The 18,642-nt window shown below is 48.9% G+C and overlaps 1 protein-coding gene across 1 annotated transcript; it reads left to right on the top strand.

Moving 5' to 3' along the window:
* Positions 1–2,292: 2,292 nt before the first annotated feature.
* LOC149359364 (uncharacterized) lies at positions 2,293–18,166 on the top strand. The gene is made up of 6 exons (XM_089569037.1): positions 2,293–3,011; positions 8,008–8,213; positions 8,895–9,166; positions 12,527–12,804; positions 15,573–15,808; positions 17,600–18,166. The coding sequence occupies exons 1-6, from the start codon at positions 2,616–2,618 to the stop codon at positions 17,958–17,960; spliced, it is 1,749 nt and encodes a 582-aa protein (XP_089425163.1). The 5' UTR covers positions 2,293–2,615; the 3' UTR covers positions 17,961–18,166.
* Positions 18,167–18,642: the final 476 nt, after the last annotated feature.

The following is an 18,642-nucleotide window of genomic DNA, read 5'->3' as shown; positions in this document are numbered from 1 at the left end:
ATTAAGAATTTGTGTGCTAATTTGTTGCAAAATGCTGTTAATGGCAAGTAAGTTGTAAATGTAGTTTGCACGTTCGATGTAATAAAGGGAGTCAAGGTTGTCATATCCAATGGATGCATGGCAGAGTTACATGGCTGAGAATTATGTTATTCGGTGCTATCCTATTAATGCCGCAATAACACGAGTTTAAGCTTTCGACTCATATTTTGATGTCAGTTTCCTCAAATATGTTGGAATTCACACGAGGAACATACCAGTGTGAGGCTCGGGAACGGGTCGCTAGTCGAGGAAGGTGAGAGTGACTGCACAAACGTGCCATATACCGTATTTTCCGGTGTATAAGGCGCACCCTTGTATAAGACGCACTCACCATATATGCAGGCTATCATTGAAAAAGTTGTTATATAAGACGCACCCGTGTATAAGATGCACCCAAATTTACCCAGTTAGGCTAGTGAGGCTTAATTAAATATGCTTGTGCGACCCTCGCGAAATGCACCGTACCTGTGAGAAGTCCTTAAGCAAAGTTAAGTGATCGAAAAAGGCAGCACTCCCGCCATACCCGCCCACGTTTTAGATAAAAAAGAAAAAAAATGAAAGAACTCTCCTTGTGTCCATAACAACATTTTATTTTTATTAAAACCTTCGAAGTTTTCATGTTCGGATGCGCTATAAAAAAGTTCGTCCATTTCTGGAGGCAACGCGGCTGAAACATTCTCTTTGCACTACGTACACGGAGCAAAGTTGCAAAGGTGACTAAAAAACAAAACGCGGCTTGTCTTGACTTGTCTTGACAATGGCGAGAAGTGCGATTGTCGGCATTTTTTGACATTTCACATTAATTTTGCTTGGGGCTCTGAAACGGCCGCATGTTTATGATCCCGGAAGTCTTCATCCCGCCGTTTCATGATAAAGTTCACCTAAAAAAGTTACTCACGGCGGTCCCCGTATTGAAGTATTAGCCGTTACAACCGCTTGATTGGCAGTAATATTTTTCGGTGCAAAAAGCTTGAACATGAACCTGAGTAATTCCTTAACTCGCAAAAAGAAAAACGAAAAATCCATTTATATGACGCACCCTTGTATAGGACGCACCAGAAAGGTTTTTTAAAAAAAAGCCCCGTCTTATACACCGGACCATACGGTACTCGCAAAGCCTGCACAAAGGTGAGTGGAGAGCTGATTGTCAGACTGTGTTAACGGGACCTTGTTTTCTCCATTTCGTTTTACGATGCTTCTAAAAAACTCGCAATTGGTATTTAGCGGATTCATGAAAATTTTATTAAAACTGTTAATTTAGTACTTTTCAGAACGCAAGGGTAAATCGTGCATTTTATATGCAAGACATTACATCGGTTTCAATGTACACTAGGTCGTGAATAACCGGTACATTCAGTCGCTATTATCATTTGCTGTAAAAACGCGAGTGCTACTTATCCGTCAAAATTAATGCGATCGAAAGAAAATGTTAAGGCTTCATTGTTAAGGACGCGCGTACTTGATTTTTCAGGAATTCCCAACGAATCCATTTCTGCTACCATTTTCACAGACACCTGAGCGAGCACAGAAGAATGTCTTAGCTTCAAAAACCACCTTTTAAATAACCGCTTGAGGATATCGAAAGATTCCTTTGCACGAAAGAAGACGACATTCGACCCGTGAATATTACCACGTCTATGGAAATTTCCTTGTTTATGCCACTACACCTTGGCCAATCCCTCCATGTTGATGTTGTTGTTAGCCTTTGAAAAGATGGCACATACCAACACTAGGGGATCAGCCAAGAATCTGGAGGCAAAGGTTGCTATTCACCTGTACATACTAAAGGCAAAAGAAAAGCACACGGGAGAGCAACACCGGGGGAGTCTACCGCGAGGAGGGCAGAGAGTGAAAAAAGGTATGGTTTGGATTGAAGAGAGAGAAAGCGAAAAAGAGAAAAAAAAATAAAGAAGTGATTAATTCAAAATAGAACAAAGCATAGAAAAAAATACTGTAAACTTTAGCAAGGCAGTCGATGAGATTCCAGCAAGAAATTTTGAACAGCGTCACAAACAGACCTGTGGTTGAACCCAAGCTTGGTGGCACCGAATGATAGCAAGAGTGGGCTGCTCAAACTAAGACCAAGATGCTGTAGGGCAACTCCAGCAGTCTTCTTCTCAAAAGAGTTGGAACGACGACAATGAAGCCAAGAATGATCGATCGATTCAGGCTCACGGCGAAATGCAGAGAGGGGAGATAACGCGAAGCCAGACCTGTGCAGATAGAAATTTGGAGGGGGATACGGCAGCGCAACCTCGTCAGAGATACCTCTAGCTGCCGAGATCGTCAAATTTTCCTGCTCCAGGAATATCGAGATGTTCATATTCCGCCAGTATTAAAAGTGCTGTGTCTTGCGTGCTTAATAACGCTCGTCGCCGGTACCTAGATGCTGTGATATACGCTGTAGCCGGGATGATGGACAACATGTGGGTATGCGCCCTGTTTAAGAGGAAGAAGAAGAATATTACCAGCACGAGAGGCGAAGACAAGGCGAAGGCAGGCGCGCGAGTTCACGTGAAGCCATTCTTTTTCAGTCCTCCATCTTAACGAAAGCACGAAAGACGTCCCTGGTCACGATGAGACCCCCGGCCTCCGAGTACACCCACCGACCGCAGACCGGACACTCCCGCACCATCACCACTTCGTATCCCCAGGACACCATGAGTTGCAGCGCGGCCCGGAGAACCACGGAAGAGTTTTCACTGGGGAACCTCACGTACAGCGTCAAGTCGGAGCTGCCGTCCTGCCCACCGGACAAGACGCAGTCGTGCGACAGCGAGCGGCGTTCGGCGTTGCCCGCGGCCAAGCGCTGCGCCTTCAGATCTGAGGGTCAACTGCGGCCGACACTGCCGCTGCCGCCTGCTGTGAGGTCCGCGCAGCCACCGTCACCACTTCGCGTCTCGGGCGACCGAGGGGTCGGGGCATCACAGCCGGGTACCTGCGCCAGGCACCTCGGACAGCGTGGGCAAACGGTAAGTCATGCAATTACATTGAGAGGAGACCACGGCCTTCTTAAAGCGGTTGGATATGGATGTTTCGTAGCGTGAGCTAAATTTCCCACAGTCTCGCAGTTTCGCGTGCTCTTTTGCATGACCATACTGCGCATATGCGCGAGGAGCAAGTGACGTCACTACGCACAGCTGACGTTCCTCGCCGCGCGCGCTTGCCTTCCTTTCCTTAAAATGATCGGAGTGTAAAACGTTGACAACGCAAACGCCAATGAACACAATCAACGCCAATGGCCTATGGCTTCAGAGCCGCGTTTCTTGCACAACTTTGCCAATGCCTGCTGCCTACATCTCTCTCTCTCATCACCTCTAATACCTATAAGCACGATTCAGGCGTCCTCTGACCCAGGGAGCCATTATGCGCACTTACTTTCCTTAAAATGATCGGAGTGTAAAACGTTGCCGACGCCAACGCCTGTGAACACAACGAACGCCGACGGCCTATGGCCTCAACGCCGCGTTTCTGGAAGGAAGGGAAGGGAAGGGAAGGGAAAACTTTATTTACACTAATGGTTTTTCCTGCGGTTTGGGGGCATCTTCAGAGACGTCTTGGTTCTACCCCCAGGAGCCTTCTCTGTCGAAGTCGTCCGCCTCTAATCAGTGGTCGGTTGCCCTCAGTCCAGGGCTCCGCTGGCCACTGCCGCCCGTTGAGCTCGCTGTACCAGACCTTGTTGGTCTTCGCAGCGGTCGCTGGACAGCAGAGTCTCCCACTGCTCCGCACTCGGGTTTTGTATTTTGGGGACCACGTCTATGTTTTGGCAGGCCCATGTAATGTGGTATAGTGTAGGCTTTTCGTCGCACCAGGGACATTTGTTCGTGTATATCGTAGGGTGCATTTTGTTTAGTATATGTAGGTTTGGGAAAGAGCCTGTTTGTAATTGTCTCTAAGTGACAGCTTCCTCTCTGCTGAGAGATTTGTGCGGTGGGGGATATCGCATTCTTCTGCCTCTATAGTTTTGTAGTATGGCCGAGTATTCCCTGGGTGCTGGCGCGAGTTCCGCGGTCTCGTCGGAAGCTCGGAAAGTAATGTATCCTCGAGCTATCCTGTCGGCCTCTCGGTTCCCTGCCACCCCCGTGTGCCCCGGTACCCACACAATTTTGTGTCGGATCTTGTCGTTTTGTTCTTCCCGGTTTTTAATTCTGTCACTCGCTGCGAGGAGTATACGGAGCGCGTGACGACCTATCCTGCCATTCATGTAGTTTCGGCAGGCTGTTAGAGAGTCCGTAAGTATTGTTAGTGACCGCCCGGTTTCTGGAACAACATTGTCAATGCCAACGCATGTAGCGCACACCTGTTACTATACCGTCACTTAGCTTAAAGCACAGTTGAGGTGTCCACTGTTCCAAGAGGGCAGTTAAGCGACTTCCCTCTGGTTCAGGTGTCCACCGAGATGTGGACACCTCGCCCTCACCTCATGCTACGTATATCCTGGCATAGCAGAGCTAAGCCACTGCCAATTTTTTATGTGGTGTCGACGTGGATGGCAACCTGAAGATAGTCGGAGATACGCCAACAATTGCAGCAGAAGCGTTGTCTTGGCTCTCCGCCGTTAGAGAGAGACTGGAAGCAGCAAATTCCTCAAACTAGGCGTGCATAACACCCTGGCAGAACTAATTGAAGCCCACCTCACGGGGCAATACTATCGCCTATCTCGAACACCTACCGGACAGAACCTTCTGAAAAGACTCAAAATCACCCTCGGCGACCAAATTTCGGATCAGCATAACATTTCTCTAGACCTTGCAAAAAATCTTTATATTCCACCTCTGCCTAGAAACACTCATCCTGAGCATGACAAAGATCGTCGCACAGCTCGGGCAACAGCCCTACATAAACACTATGCTAGGGATCGAGCAGTCACATACGTAGATGCTGCAGAATATTCTACCACCTCAGCCTATGCAATCACGGTACTTAACCGCGATCATAATCCTTGCTCATCCCTTACTCTCAATCGCGTTCAACATCCCGTCGAGGCTGAAGAAGCAGCTATAGCCCTGGCCATTACTCAAACAAATGCCAAATACATATTCTCGGATTCTAAATCAGCCATACGAAATTTCGCCAAACAATGGGTTCACACGCCAGCACATCGTGTTCTGAACAGTGTTGTACCACCGAGTCGGCTCATCACACTCATCTGTGTTCCCGCGCATTGCGGACACCCGGGGAATACGGCTGCACACAGTCACGCCCGAGGACTCGTCGACCGGGCGGTGGACGGCCTCCCCTCCTTCCGCAGTGCTAGGGAACGCCTAATGACGTACCATGAAGTCACGCTTCACTACCGGGGTTCCCGACTAGTTTACTCCCCTCCCCATAAATCGCTAAATAAGGCCGAGCAAGTCGTTTGGCGACGGATTCAGACAGACACTTTTCCGAACCCTTACCTGTTTTCCCACATGCACACAGGGGACTATCATCCGTCCTGCAAATTATGCCAACACCCAAAGGCGGATGTTTATCACATACTTAGGGCTTGCCCTAATACTCCAACTCCCCCTTTTCTGAGACTCGACGACCAGGAAAGATGGGAGGCCGTGCTGCACAGCTCCGAGCCGGAGGTTCAGCTCCGGATGGTGACCTGGGCCACAGGGTCGCCAGGGCCCATGGGCTCCTGGCCACCTAGCGCGACCGCGAGGGCCCACCTGTTCCTGCAACCCCCTTATCCTTATCCCCACCCTCACTGGCTTCCTTTTAAGGGTTGCTTAATAAAAGTTTTTTCCTCCTCCTCCTCCTCCTGGAAGAAGCAAAGGGGCACGGGCATTGCTGTGCATGGGTTCGAATCCCAATTATGAAACTATGTTGCCTGTTGTAGGTGTCGCGCAAAGAGGACACTACCAGCCTAACAGAAAGCTGCGACGGAAATCGTTTCATAATCTGAAACGAACATATTTTCTGTTGGTTCCTTTTCACACAAACGCATATCTAGGGAGGCATGTGCAAAGACTAGCACAACAGAAGGCGATGCTGTGTGTACCCAGCATTTTTCAACAATGGACAGATCTATAGCACGTCATCTATAGGCAGCTTCGGGCTGTGGAACTATGAGGGGGAAAGGGAGATTGAGGCTGTCCTAGCATCTGCCTTATCTGCAGATATTTGGACAGCCAGGGTTTTTTTATCGACAACATTCAAGACTTCGCAGCGCCGTCAATGCTTCTAAAAAGGCCTCCTGTGAGCTCCGCGTACACATGTAGTTGTGTACTGGTCGCGTTTTGCACCTGTTGTCTGACTAGTGTCTCAACGTTATTGCATTGCGTCCGCAGGGGCGCCTATGGCTTTCTGATTTTTTGAAAATCTTCCTTTTAGGCATACGTTTTAATCAACCTACACTGTGAAAGATAATTAAAGCACACAGAGGGTTGACACGTGAATGTGAATACTGTTACTCCCGCGTTCGTTCTGCCTGTGCCTGCAACACCTTTCGCGCTGTAGATTCATGACTTACCACAAGCGTGCTCAACTTGCTATTCTACTTTTAGGCGCGCAGCACTTCCTAATATGACAGAATTAGGCCCGCCATGAAGGCAAACACTGACCTCCACCTGCTAACAGTGGCAGGTTGTGTTCAGGGGTATTTCTTCCTCACCACCGGCCACCTGCAAACCGTCTATCTGACACCCCCCCCGTCTCTTACTGAGTGGACAGAATGGACGAGGACTTGACGAGATGGACAACGCCGGAGCGTAATGCTACGTCCTGTTGTTTCTTTCTGCACGTCCTCGTCCATAATGTCCACACTGAACAAATTCAAGTTACAAAGAAATGCAGTACTGACTAACCCTGTTTCTCGCATTGATTAAATTGATTATGCGTGTTGTTGAGAGAAGGAAGAGAGGCACGTAAGACACAAGCTTGCATTCAGCAAGGAAGCACTTGATTGTGAAAAGAACACAAATATTTTCACGCTGTAATAGGCGAGGTGTGCGTGACACCTTGCACATTGGGTTTCACTTGGATCAATTGTTCCCGCAATGAACCATTTTATTTTCTCTTTTCGCAGAAAAGAAACGTAACTTTTCTGGCAGGTCCAAAGGGATGAATGATGGTCGACCCAGGAGCCGAAGTATCGCCGAAGCTAGAATTGCCGGCGATAAAGCGCCTATACAGAATTTTGGGACCTTTGCCACTCGCCGGTTAGGACACAAAACAGCATCTGCCTCAAAACTTAGTTCCGGACTGAGGATAGAACTGCTTCTGAAAAAGACACGCTGTGAATAGTTTACTCTAATGATGCTGGCACTGCAGTCATTAGCGAACACCGATCACAAAACGGCGTAAAATGCCGGACAGATGTGTATAAAACCTCATACTTTTTCCACTGACGATCAATTAGTGGAACAAGCTGCCAGCTGGCGTCACTGAGTGCTGCATATGTGACGTGGCGCGCAGTGCTGTGATTGTGATATATATATATATATATATATCGCCGTATCAGGAAATGTAGTCATTTTCACACCTCCAATAATGCCTTCAGTCGCTACAGAGCTGTGCTATTAATAAGTAAATACTTAAATAAATACCGCACCAGAGGATATCACAGGCAGTAGCTCTCGTCTGGTCCGTCAGTTTATGAAAACTTAAAATTCTGTTGTGGTCGGCGCAGGTTTTGCGCAGTTTACGTCGTCGTTGGGCAGCGTGCAGGAAACTGAGCGACGACAGTACTCTCGGATCTCAAGATAACTTCCTCACCTATTAAGCTCACAGCCCTGAAGTTTTCACTTGTAAGCCAGTGAGAATGTGTTCTCGTCATGAGATCCGGGTGTACAGTCTCTGGACATAGGGTGCCTCCCAGTGAGGCCTCTCGTGGACACAAATGGAGCTAGTTGCTACGCCTATTGCCACGAATACTACGTCGCGAGGGTGGACGAAAATTTGGGTACCGTTCGCTACCAGCGTATCACCAAAATTCCACTGTCTTTTGATGACTGTCTTTTCCGTGCCTTTTCCGCGCAGCGTTTTGCTGAGCCCTTACAGAAGGCCACCGAGCCGTCGGACGGCTTGCCGGAGGCTGTGCCGAGCCCATGGCGCTGCCGACACACCATAGTGTACAGCATGGAGAGTGACTCGGGCACCACGGGCAGCTCCTCCACAAGCAGCACCAGCGGCACCAGTAGCACCACCAGCACCAGCGGCGCTAGCAGCAGCAGTACGGCAGTGCTGTACGTGGAAAAGAGGGTGTTTTCTTGTGTGCGGAGAGGGGGGCGGGGACAGGTGGCAGTCGGTTTGAGAGGCGTGTCGCATCCGCACCAGGGTGACTCAGTCCGCCAGAGTGACCCGATCCTGATGGACATGCAGCGAAACAGGAGCATGATGCTAGAGGGAGCCCGACGTTGTCACGAGCTACTGGTTCCAGAAGTTGGATGTGCATCCGCCCACTATACATTTAAGTTTGCAGCGCGCTTGATGATGACTCAGAGCACTCACCTCCTGCAGTGATGAACTGTGTTTTGCCTTGCTTATAGCCAAAAACACGCTCATTACTTAGCCGCGACCTCTGGAACCCGCGAACCTGATCCAAATATAGACCACAGGGACATTTACTCTCCGCCGCGTAGCAAGAAACGTTGCTCTGGATTGACGAGTGGAATTCTCCATATATCTGTCACTCCTTCGCCGCGCAGGAGGGAGAAAAAAATTTAATTTTGTCTTCTTTTTTTAATAGAGCACTCTGGTCTGTCCTCAATGAAATCGACCAGTGGTCGCATGTAATATTTTTTCACACCTTATTCCCCGCCTCCTGCCGCCTACATAGGTGTCTAAGGATGGAAAAGAATAGACGAATGGGCACAAAAGGATGCTGAGGCGCTCGTTTGATGGCATGTTTTGGTGCCGCCTCGCAGGCCCTCGCGATCCGTGCGCATCGGCGGCGTCCAGGAGGTAGCCGCGGAGGGTCCTCAGGCAACCATAGGCGCCGGAGCGGTGGAGCGTCGCGACGTGTCCACGTGCACGGACACCGTGCCCATCGAGCCCCGTGGCTGGGGCGGCCTGCCCCTGGCTGTGGGGGGTGCCGTGCTGGCTGTGCTACTGGTCACCTCGGCCGTGGTCACCGCCGCCAGGTTCGAGAGGCAAGTCACGGCGGGCGCGGACGAACGCCGCCCGCGCGACGCCGCTGGTGAGCATGCCTCCGAGGGAGAACAGATTTTATTTTATTTATTTATTTATTCGGTACTGTCAATCCCATCAGGGATCGTAACAGGGAGGGCATTCAAAAGTACAGAGGTACAAAAGATAGCAATGGTAATTAATCGAAGTACATAAAAGATATGACACGAGATTATACATTAGAAGATACGTTTAGCAATTAAACCAGAATGAGGAGCATGTGACAAGATTTTGGCGGACAAATAATACCACAAGTGAAAACACAAACGGAAGAAATAACTTCGTAATGACATATATGAACTCAATAAATACTAAGATATAAGTAGTTGATTTTCCACACGTGTGCTGAAGGAATTTAATGATGGATTACTAACAATGGATGTGTTCAAGGTGTTCCATTCGCGTATAGCACGAGGGAAGTATGAATATTTGAAAGTGTCAGTACGGAATGAAAACTCGTTTAGAGTGTGTATGTGATTATTACGTGTTTGTCGCTTTTGTGATTTTTATATGTATCTTGAAGTGTCGACTTTTAATTGATTGTGTACGAGTTGGGACATGGTTTTAAGGCGCGCTAGTTTTGCCCTGTTTTGAAGGGTTAGTAGTCCTGCGTGTTTGAGTAGTTCTGTTGGTGAGTCTGTCAACCTGTCAACCATATGATCTGTTCTAAGTGGTGGAAGTTCCTCCTTGTCCATTTCGTGTCTTTGTTGATTGACTGAAGTAGCTCTACCAGGCGTCGCAGGTGAAGGTAATAAAGATTTTAAAAACGCCGAATGGCCTATAGTCGGATAAAACGAGACGGTTTTTCCCTCTCAAAGGACCCCCTTCCAGTCAGTGGCTTTGGCCGATTTTCATGAACCTGCTAGAGTGACAACGCAAGGAGCGACGTGACAATGCAGGGAGGAGACTGTGCCCGACCATGAACGGAGGGGACTAGCCCATTTCGTCGGCCACTCCCTACATTGTCGCCTTACCGGGCTGATGAGAATCGACCGACGCCATTGGCTGGAAGGGGGATCCTTTGACGAAAGCCGCTTCGTTCTTGAGTTGTATCCGACAGTAGCCGAATGAAACCAATTGAAGGATATTGAGTGTTACTTGGCCTTGTCTGCAGCATTTTTCCGTTCTCCCAAGTTGAGTATTTAGTAAAGACTAATTAGCTAACTTTTTAAAATATTGACTTCAAAAATAAGGTGTCAGTAAAAAAGTGTTAAGCTTGAAAAACGAGCGAGTGAAATATTTGGACCAAGTCGCCATTTATGTAAAGCAGCTTATTTACCGTTCTTAAAAGATAACTCGCGAAATAAAAACCTTTCCACGTGACAGCGGTGCTGCTTGCGTGTCTCAAGACTCGTTTTAGAGCACAGAATTCGCTGTTCTCTGGAGCGCTGTCCTCGACGAGGCTTTGTGTGTTCAGTGGGCGAGAAATATGCGCCCGCAGCTGTCACGTGTTAGCTTTCTTTTAAGGTCGATAAATAAAACCGCGTAATTGGTAACTTGGCGAAAAAATTTCAGCCAGCTGTTTTTAAAGCCGACCTACAGCTTGATTTGACCCTGAAGCCAATATGTTAAAAGGTAGCTAATTAGTCCTTATTAATTAACTTTAGAGAACGACAAAATGCCTAAGCGACGTGGTTCTTGACAGCCTCCAGTTTTCACCGAGCGTGAACTCTGTATTTTTAAAAAACTTGCTTACTTTTAGCTGGGACGCCTTCCAGATGTACGTACGGCAACAGAGTGACAGTAAAAAAGTAGCACAAGTGACCATGCCGGGCTACTGTTGACGAACCTGCCGGTAACGATACACTCTAAACATTAATGCGCCTATATGACAGTAAAAAGGGAGGAAACTGTCCTCTAGCGCGCACACTTCTTTGAAAGGGTGTGACAATGACAATGTGACAAGGGGTCACCTATGTACGATGTGAATACCACACGCTCGGAAAGCCTGTGTTACTGCACTGAAGTGGTAAATTTAAAGGCCGCTCAGCCCATTTGACAAAGGCTTCAAAAACTTCTTATGTAACTAAGCACTCCTGATAACAGGGACATTTTATTCACTTGTATATGCACGCAGAGCTCTCAAAGCAAGGCACCTGTGACCACTGAAAATGCGTGACCATGCATACACATGACTTAGTGATAGCTGTCGCTCACTAATTGTGCTGTAATTGCCCAATTGTTGACAACCTTGGCGAAGAAATTACTAGAGTGATTACACCGACATACTCTTGCGACAGCTTACAGACCACGGATGGTTTGCCTTGGGAACTCAATGCACCCCGGGGTGCATACATTCTTGAGTGTCTACAGCGGTGGTGTACACTTTGTGCATGGCAAGCTGTCGCGAATCCCTTCAAGCTGGACGACGTGCGGAACTAGCTGACGGGCAAAACTGCGTGGGCAATTCCAGGGAGTCACACGAGATAAGATAACAGCAGCATGCCCCTTCACATGTGTGCGACTTTCGAGCACAAAAATGCTTTATTTCGAATAAGGTCGCTTGATTTGGAAGTGTCACATGCGTGATGCTTAAACAAGATGGTCTGCAGATTGTCCAGTTTTTGATGGAGACCTGCTCTCCTCGAGAAGTGGTCGACACTCAGTTATTGAGCATTTATGTTCCTCTCTTACCGGGATTTATGGAATTACATTGGTGGGGAATTCATAAACCCTACAAAAAAAAAAGAGGTTAGGTTAGGTTAGGTTTAGGTTAGGTTTATGGGGTTTAACGTCCCAAAGCGACTAAGGCAATGAGAGACGCCGTAGTGGAGGGCTCCGGAAATTTCGACCACCTGGGGTTCTTTAACGTGCACTGACATCGCACAGTAAACGGGCCTCGAATTTCTCCTCCAAAGAAATTCAGCCGCCGCGGCCGGGATCGAACCCGCGTCTTTCGGGCCAGCAGCCGAGCACCATAGCCACTGAGCCACCGCGGCGGCAAAAAAAAAAAAAAAGAGCCAGTTAATAATGCCTTTACGCGGTTAATTCAGCGAGAAGTTTTCACAGGAATCTGACCTTGGTATCTGCTTTGGCGGTTTGAGTGTTTTGCTTTTGTCGAGCAGTGTGTATAAAAGATGGCAAATGGAAGTGGCTTCTCCTTGTCCTTTTATTTTTTTGCCTAAAGTGACAAATTTGTTCCTGGACATGGTAACAGGGGTGCCTGCTCATCATACTTCGGATGGCGTTGCGCACACGAAGAAACATACACAGGAAAGAGCAGTCTTCTGCTCTTTCCTGTGTACGTTTGTTCGTGCACGCAACGCCATCCCAAGAAAGCTATGCACCAACTCGCCCAGCAAGAAGTTCTTCTACATTACTGCTCATCTTAAGTGTGCTACACGCCACGCACGCCGCCTATTCGTTTCAGGCCTGTCGGGCACCGAAGCGGTGCTGCCGAAGGCCGTAGCAACCGCCGCCACGCGGCGTGAGGGGCCCGGCGTAGGGGCCGAGGAGGGTAGCGGGCCTGCCATCTGGAAGAGACCGTCCACTTTGAGCGACGAGGAAGAAGAGAACGAAGGTGCCGACGCGGACTCTACCGCTGAGCGGCCGCCCGTCCCCGGGTCGAGCGCTGCCCCGTCCGACTACGGAAACGCCAGCAGTACCGCGACCGGCCGTAATCCGCTGGAGCTCCCCTTCCGAAGACCCGTGAGTGCTGCTTCCAGAACCTACTGAGCACGCAATGTACACTTGCGCTCGGCTGGGCATGAAAACGGCTGAAACCTGAAACCTAAAGCTCGAACATTTGCACTTTCTTCAGCATTTACAGATACACTGCAACGCACGCAATGCAAAGGCTTGTACGTACTACGTATGCGATGACGTATCTGGAGTTTGCACATATCTAACATTCTTCAAAAGTATCTTCTGGCGGGCTAGTTGGTCTGAATCGTTCATATTTAAAACTGCGCGAACAAAACAAGGACCGAGCAAGAACACTATAACACACACAAGCGCAGACTTCCAACTTAATTCGAAAAGATTGCCGCAGTCTTGTTATAACCTCTGTGGATACCATCAGCACACCCCAAACCATCCGCAACATTTAAAACACGTGCGCTTATCTCCCCTTAACGTCCCAAACAATCCACGATAATGGCCAGGCGCCTAGCGGCACACAAGTGACTCAGAAACAGTCGCAAATTTTACCTCCAAAAAGACGAAGATCGCGAGCCACATGCCTTGTTCACGACATGTCGAACACGCTAAGGAGCATTGATAATAACAACGAAATGAAGACAAACATGGTAAAAGGCAAAGGTGTGTGTTACTGTGTTCTTGCTCGGTCCTTGTTTTGTTCGCGCAGTTTTAAATACTAACATTCTTGGTTGCAAATTTTGGATATTGTAAAATTGTAAGCTTCTGTTAGGCGAATATTGAAGGTAATGGTCTACTTTTTCTATGAATAACAATATCTTTCTTTTGAAGTTTTTCCACCCCTCGCATCGAGCAGTTGAGACTGCTATAGAGAACCACCGGGGAAAGCTTTTGACGATAGCAAAAAATGCAACCCTGTTGACGAAAGATCTGCGGTTATATTGATTGTTATAATGAAATATTACAATATATGAATCAACTGCGTTCATGAACTCTACATCGTTGGAAAATGCTTATGTCCAGAGTTATTCAGAAGACAAGTAAATGGAAAGAGGTGCTCGTTATGACATAAATGACAGAACCGAGGTGTCACCGAAACCAAGGAGCATAGGGGATCTCTTTTTTATTTTATTTTTACCCATAATTGTTGGGTGTGGCGGCTCCTCACTTTACTAATGCGTTTTATCACTGTCTTTCCTTTCCGTTAAGATTTGGAAGATAACACCAGGAAGGAACTATGCAGCGGCGTTTTAATTGGGTGTTCCTGTTTCCATAAAGAATGCTTTCGAAGACCGCTGCCACTTATCCCGTCGACCGGCAACTGCGCATGCGAACTGCGGCCACGCTCAGTTGCTACTCGATGAGCTCGGTAATGAAAAAGGCTATAAGTCTTCTACGGTTGACCAATTATCGACAATGGCTGTGTAGAGAGGGAGGGAAGGGGCAGTTAAGCGGCATACTTATCTGCTCGGCTTGTGTGACGTCACACTGGCTTCCACGTTGATGCTTAGGAGCCCGGTAAACACTCTTGGTTCTTCTAAGCTCGGTGGAAGCTGTGTGAGGCGTACCAGCATGGTACCGCCAAGGTCATGTACAAAATAATCTATTGTATTTTGCAGGCTGATTCTGAGATCAGTTATCAATGTGTCCTGAATTATAATACGCCTGTTTTTAACAATAAACAAAGTTGCATTTGCGCTATAACGTATCACTGCTTGGGATCATTTAGGACATGCCATCCTTATCCTTACCGGCCCTGTAGCCTCGTCACAGGAAACGCTTCGTTGCGGCGCGTGTGCAGGGCTTAACAGAGCTGACTGGAGAAGCATCATCAGCCCGCTACTGGTCTCTCGATGTGATCAGTGCCATTATGAGCAGGCTTGCGTTTATTATTGGGCAAATGCTTTTTTCAAACTGTATACAATTGGCCCCTTCCTGCGACAGCGTCGGACACACCTTATGATAGCAAATTTCCTAATGTCCTTTCCTCACCCGACTTCCTGTCGCCTCCGGCAACGTTTCCCTTCTATTGGTACCCATGCGGTTACCCTAACAGAAGAGGACCGGCTATCTGCTGTGCGCATTACTTACTATGTCCGAGTCAAATTATTTCATTATTAACGCGGTAGTGTTAAGGAGGTTGTGTCGCAGAAAATCCTCGAAAATTCCCCACAGAAGCAACCTAGGAGGCAGGTGGGCAACCTAGGTCACGTTACCTTGTGACGTCATCACAACCTTCCCACCGGATTGTTAGAAAACTAACCACACTGGCAGGCGGCAGTTGATTTAATGGTTGATTGCGAGAGGTTGCTCGGGAAGAGAAACCTGGGTCGCAAAAGCCCCACCGGTGGCAGCACCTACCATCGCATGGCAGGTGCCATGCGATGCAGGTGCGCCAGAAGTGGTGTGATGATTCGCCACAGCGCCAGGAGTGGCATGATGATTCACAGAGATTTAGTGTTAGAGAATGAACAATTCCGCATCTATGGGCATTAACCCACTAACGTTATCGCGTCATACCTTTAACGTGGAGCTTAAGTGTTCCCTCTAATTTTTTTTTTTCATCTAGAATATCATCCATTCAGTGTTGATTTTCAGAAAAGCCCACGCTTTGCTCTGCTTCTTAAAGTTATTCCCACTACGTTATTTCCATAGCCAGGCTGTATTAATTGTTGTAAAAAAATATTTGCACTTTCTGCGGACTCGATCGAGTTCGCCCGATAACCATTCCTTTCAAACGCCCGCCTCCGTGCCATCGTTCCAGCAACGTGCTAATATACTTTACTATCCTGTTGGTCCGTGCGCTCTCCCTTGGGCAGACGAAGCCCGAGTGCGGCGCTGTCTTCTACACGTACTGCGCCGAGGCCCGTCGCGAGTTCCACTACCGGGCCTCGGTGGACGCCTGCCTGGCGGTCGGCGAGGACGAGGTGGTGCAGCTGTGCAACCGGGGCGCCAACCGGTTCGCCTCGTGGCGCGACTGCGAGAGGAGCTGCGTGCTGGCCGAGCCGCCCCTCGAGGCCTGCCTCGACCGGACCCTCTTCATCGGCTGCAGGAGGTACGCTTCGCTCAGCAGGCGGGGACCGTGCGTGAAAGGTGGTGGCGCACTGGATATCCACTGTATATATTTTCAAGTGTTTAGAGTGATCAGAACGCCAAGAGACATCAGGAATTGCAGGTGTCAACTTCAACTTCATTTGGGCATAGATGGTGCATCAGACCAATACGCAAGGGCACCTGTGCAACTTAGTCCGCTGGAAGAGTGCCTGATTTGTTCTTTAGAGCTTCAAAGGAGAGAAAACCGAAAGTTAAAAATCCAGACTTTGCGTCCCAGAAGTGATGCACCTTGCTTTCATGGCTAAGCCGGACTGGACCACATGGGTATACCATGGTATACAGCACCCACGCCATTTACTCTGAAGGCCGCCACTCATGGCCTGTTGCTGTGTGCGGGCGTATAGGTAGATTGTAGCCCGATATTTGGTCATAGAGGGCTTGTAGTGCCATCATCTGCAGATATATTTATACGAGTATGGTGACCAGAGGCACCATGAAGAGCACCGTTCGCTATAACTTCCGCTAATGCATCTGCTGAGGAGCTGTGCATGCGGACATGCACAGCACCTGTGTGCACGGGCTGTGCATGCAGGTGCCGTAGTAGAGGTCTCCGGAATAATTTCGACCACCTGGGGATCTTTAACGTGCACCGACGTCAAATTTCAATTTCTCTTCTAAATGTTGTGTAACGCTCTGTGTCCAATTGTTTCTTCGATAGGTAGTTCTTCGTTTCTTGATTTGCACAGTAAAAACAAACAAACAAAGGAGTGGTTAGCGTATTGTCTGAGGCACTGGGATACGAAGCTTGACTGGAATAAACAAAGACCATCTCTACAGATCTGTTGCATTAGAATATGACCGTCGATATAATTTCAGGGTCCCTTTAAAGGGAAGCTGCATAGGTTTTAGAAATCAACGAGCTTAAGAGGGTCGAATGTGTGAAACTTGCAGGTAAAGCATGCGAAGTCTTTTTAGGCTAGCGCTTGAAATAGTGGAGTAATCGCCGATTAAAATCCGGCCGCCCTTCAGACTTCTCCTCAGCGCACAACGCTCAGTGGGGGGCGCAAGATGACGTCATCGAAGGTATCGGTACATTTCCAGCGCACAAACGCCTGATTTGAAGAAAAAAAAACAATGCCACCGAAGGCGAACCCTGCCGAGAGTTGTTTGGCAGCGTCTAACGAGTCAGGGCAGGATGTGGCTGACAACAACGGTAATTTGAAATCATACCTTTCGTGACGTCACACTGAGTTTTCGTGCACTCCTCCGGTGCATTGAGGAGAAGCGCAAAATTCAATCGTCGATTACGTCACTATTTTAAATGCTAGTGCAAAAACACTTGGCATGCTTTACCTACAGCTTATATAGATTTGAATCCTTTAATATCGCGAAATTCGCAAAAAAGTGCTGCAGTTGCCCTTTAAGCACTCTTATTTTACAGGCGCGCCGCTTCTGGTCTGGAGATGCGCGTTCTGAGCGATGCTCTCGCTTTTTTTTTTCTGAGTAATCTTCTTTTCGCCTTCACTAAAGAATTTTCGAAGACCCGCGCTGCACGCTTCCGGTCACAGCGCGCCGGTTTCTTTAGTGTGCGCCCAGCTGCATACCGTTCGGACAGGGGTTTGGCTTGACGTTCGGCGGTCTGTCCCGCATTATGATCGGACTATAACGCCTCAATCGTCCGATAATGGAATCTACTAAAATCATTTCATGCTTCAAAACCAACGGGGCACTTGATACACGGCAGTTCGTTGCATCATTCTGGCGGTTCACTCCACCGTTTCTTCCTCTGCAGGCAGGACGTCCGCACGGGCTGGTGGTGGTTCGACGGCAAGCTGTGCGTGGCCTGGAGCTTCCCCGGCGGCGGCTGCCCGGCCAACGGCAGCGCCGTCTTCTCCACGGCCGAGCAGTGCTCCAGCCGCTGCACCAACCCGCGCTACCCGCCCTGCTCTGCCCCGCGTTCGGCGCCCTGCGGCAGCGCGCTCCTCAAGTTCCCCTTCTTCGCCGCCGACGCACCCTCCGTGGTTCACGGAGGCAGCGCCACGCGGTGCTTCAGGCTGTCGACGCGCGTGCTGTCCGCGCACCGGTGCCTGATCGGCGCCAACCGCTTCCCGTCCCGCACGGCCTGCGAAGTGGCCTGCAAGAGCCAGCCTTAGCGCTAGACGGCGTCGTGGGGAGCGGCTGTGCGCGGCAGGGAGAACAGCATAGATGTGAGAAGAGGAGGGACTGACGGAGAGGGGAGCGCGCTGCTCGTCTCTCCAGTTTTAGAATGTTAACGTCCGCGCATTATTTTTTTTATTCTCAATTGTAAACACACGCTTGATGACTGCAATGAACCATGTGCGCTTCGAAGGCGTGTTTGCACTTACCGAGTTTGTCCGTCTATTCGTAGCTGCTGCCACTGTGGCTGGAGCAACGTACTACCTGTCTTCTTTTCCAGCTTCGAGCAAAGCGCTTACCACTGTAAATAATGCCGAAGGGAAGACGGAACGATGGCCGGACGACGCAGACAAGGCACTGTAGATACAGCGCTTGTCTGCGTCGTCCTTTCTGTCTTTCCCATTATTAATACGGACATTAACTCATTAACGCTATGCGTCATACCATGAAGGCGGAGCTTAAGTTTCCCCTCCAGTTTCAGTTGGCTAGCACTAATGCCGCCACTCACCGATTTCGACGATGTCTGTCCGAAGCCTTTTTGATCCTGAAAACCGAGCCTCGAACCGAAACCGAAAAGAAAACCAAAGTGCTGGCGCACTAAATTGGCAATTGGCCCAACCGCGCTAAATCGACCACTTTTTTTTTCCATTTCTTTGACAACCCCATCTTATTCAACAT

This window comes from Amblyomma mixtum, chromosome 2 (assembly GCF_055824585.1).
Source record: "Amblyomma mixtum isolate Tamu chromosome 2, ASM5582458v1, whole genome shotgun sequence".
In the NCBI taxonomy this organism is placed as follows: domain Eukaryota; kingdom Metazoa; phylum Arthropoda; class Arachnida; order Ixodida; family Ixodidae; genus Amblyomma; species Amblyomma mixtum.
This window is presented reverse-complemented; position numbering and strand designations above follow the sequence as displayed.

Bases quoted from the DNA above. Each gene is read 5' to 3' on its own strand.
- LOC149359364 (XM_089569037.1), top strand. From the start codon at position 2,616: ATGAGACCCCCGGCCTCCGAGTACACCCACCGACCGCAGACCGGACAC. The intron at 3,012-8,007 runs GTAAGTCATGCA...TTTTCCGCGCAG, and splicing joins TCGGACAGCGTGGGCAAACG to CGTTTTGCTGAGCCCTTACA. The intron at 15,809-17,599 runs GTACGCTTCGCT...CTTCCTCTGCAG, and splicing joins CTCTTCATCGGCTGCAGGAG to GCAGGACGTCCGCACGGGCT.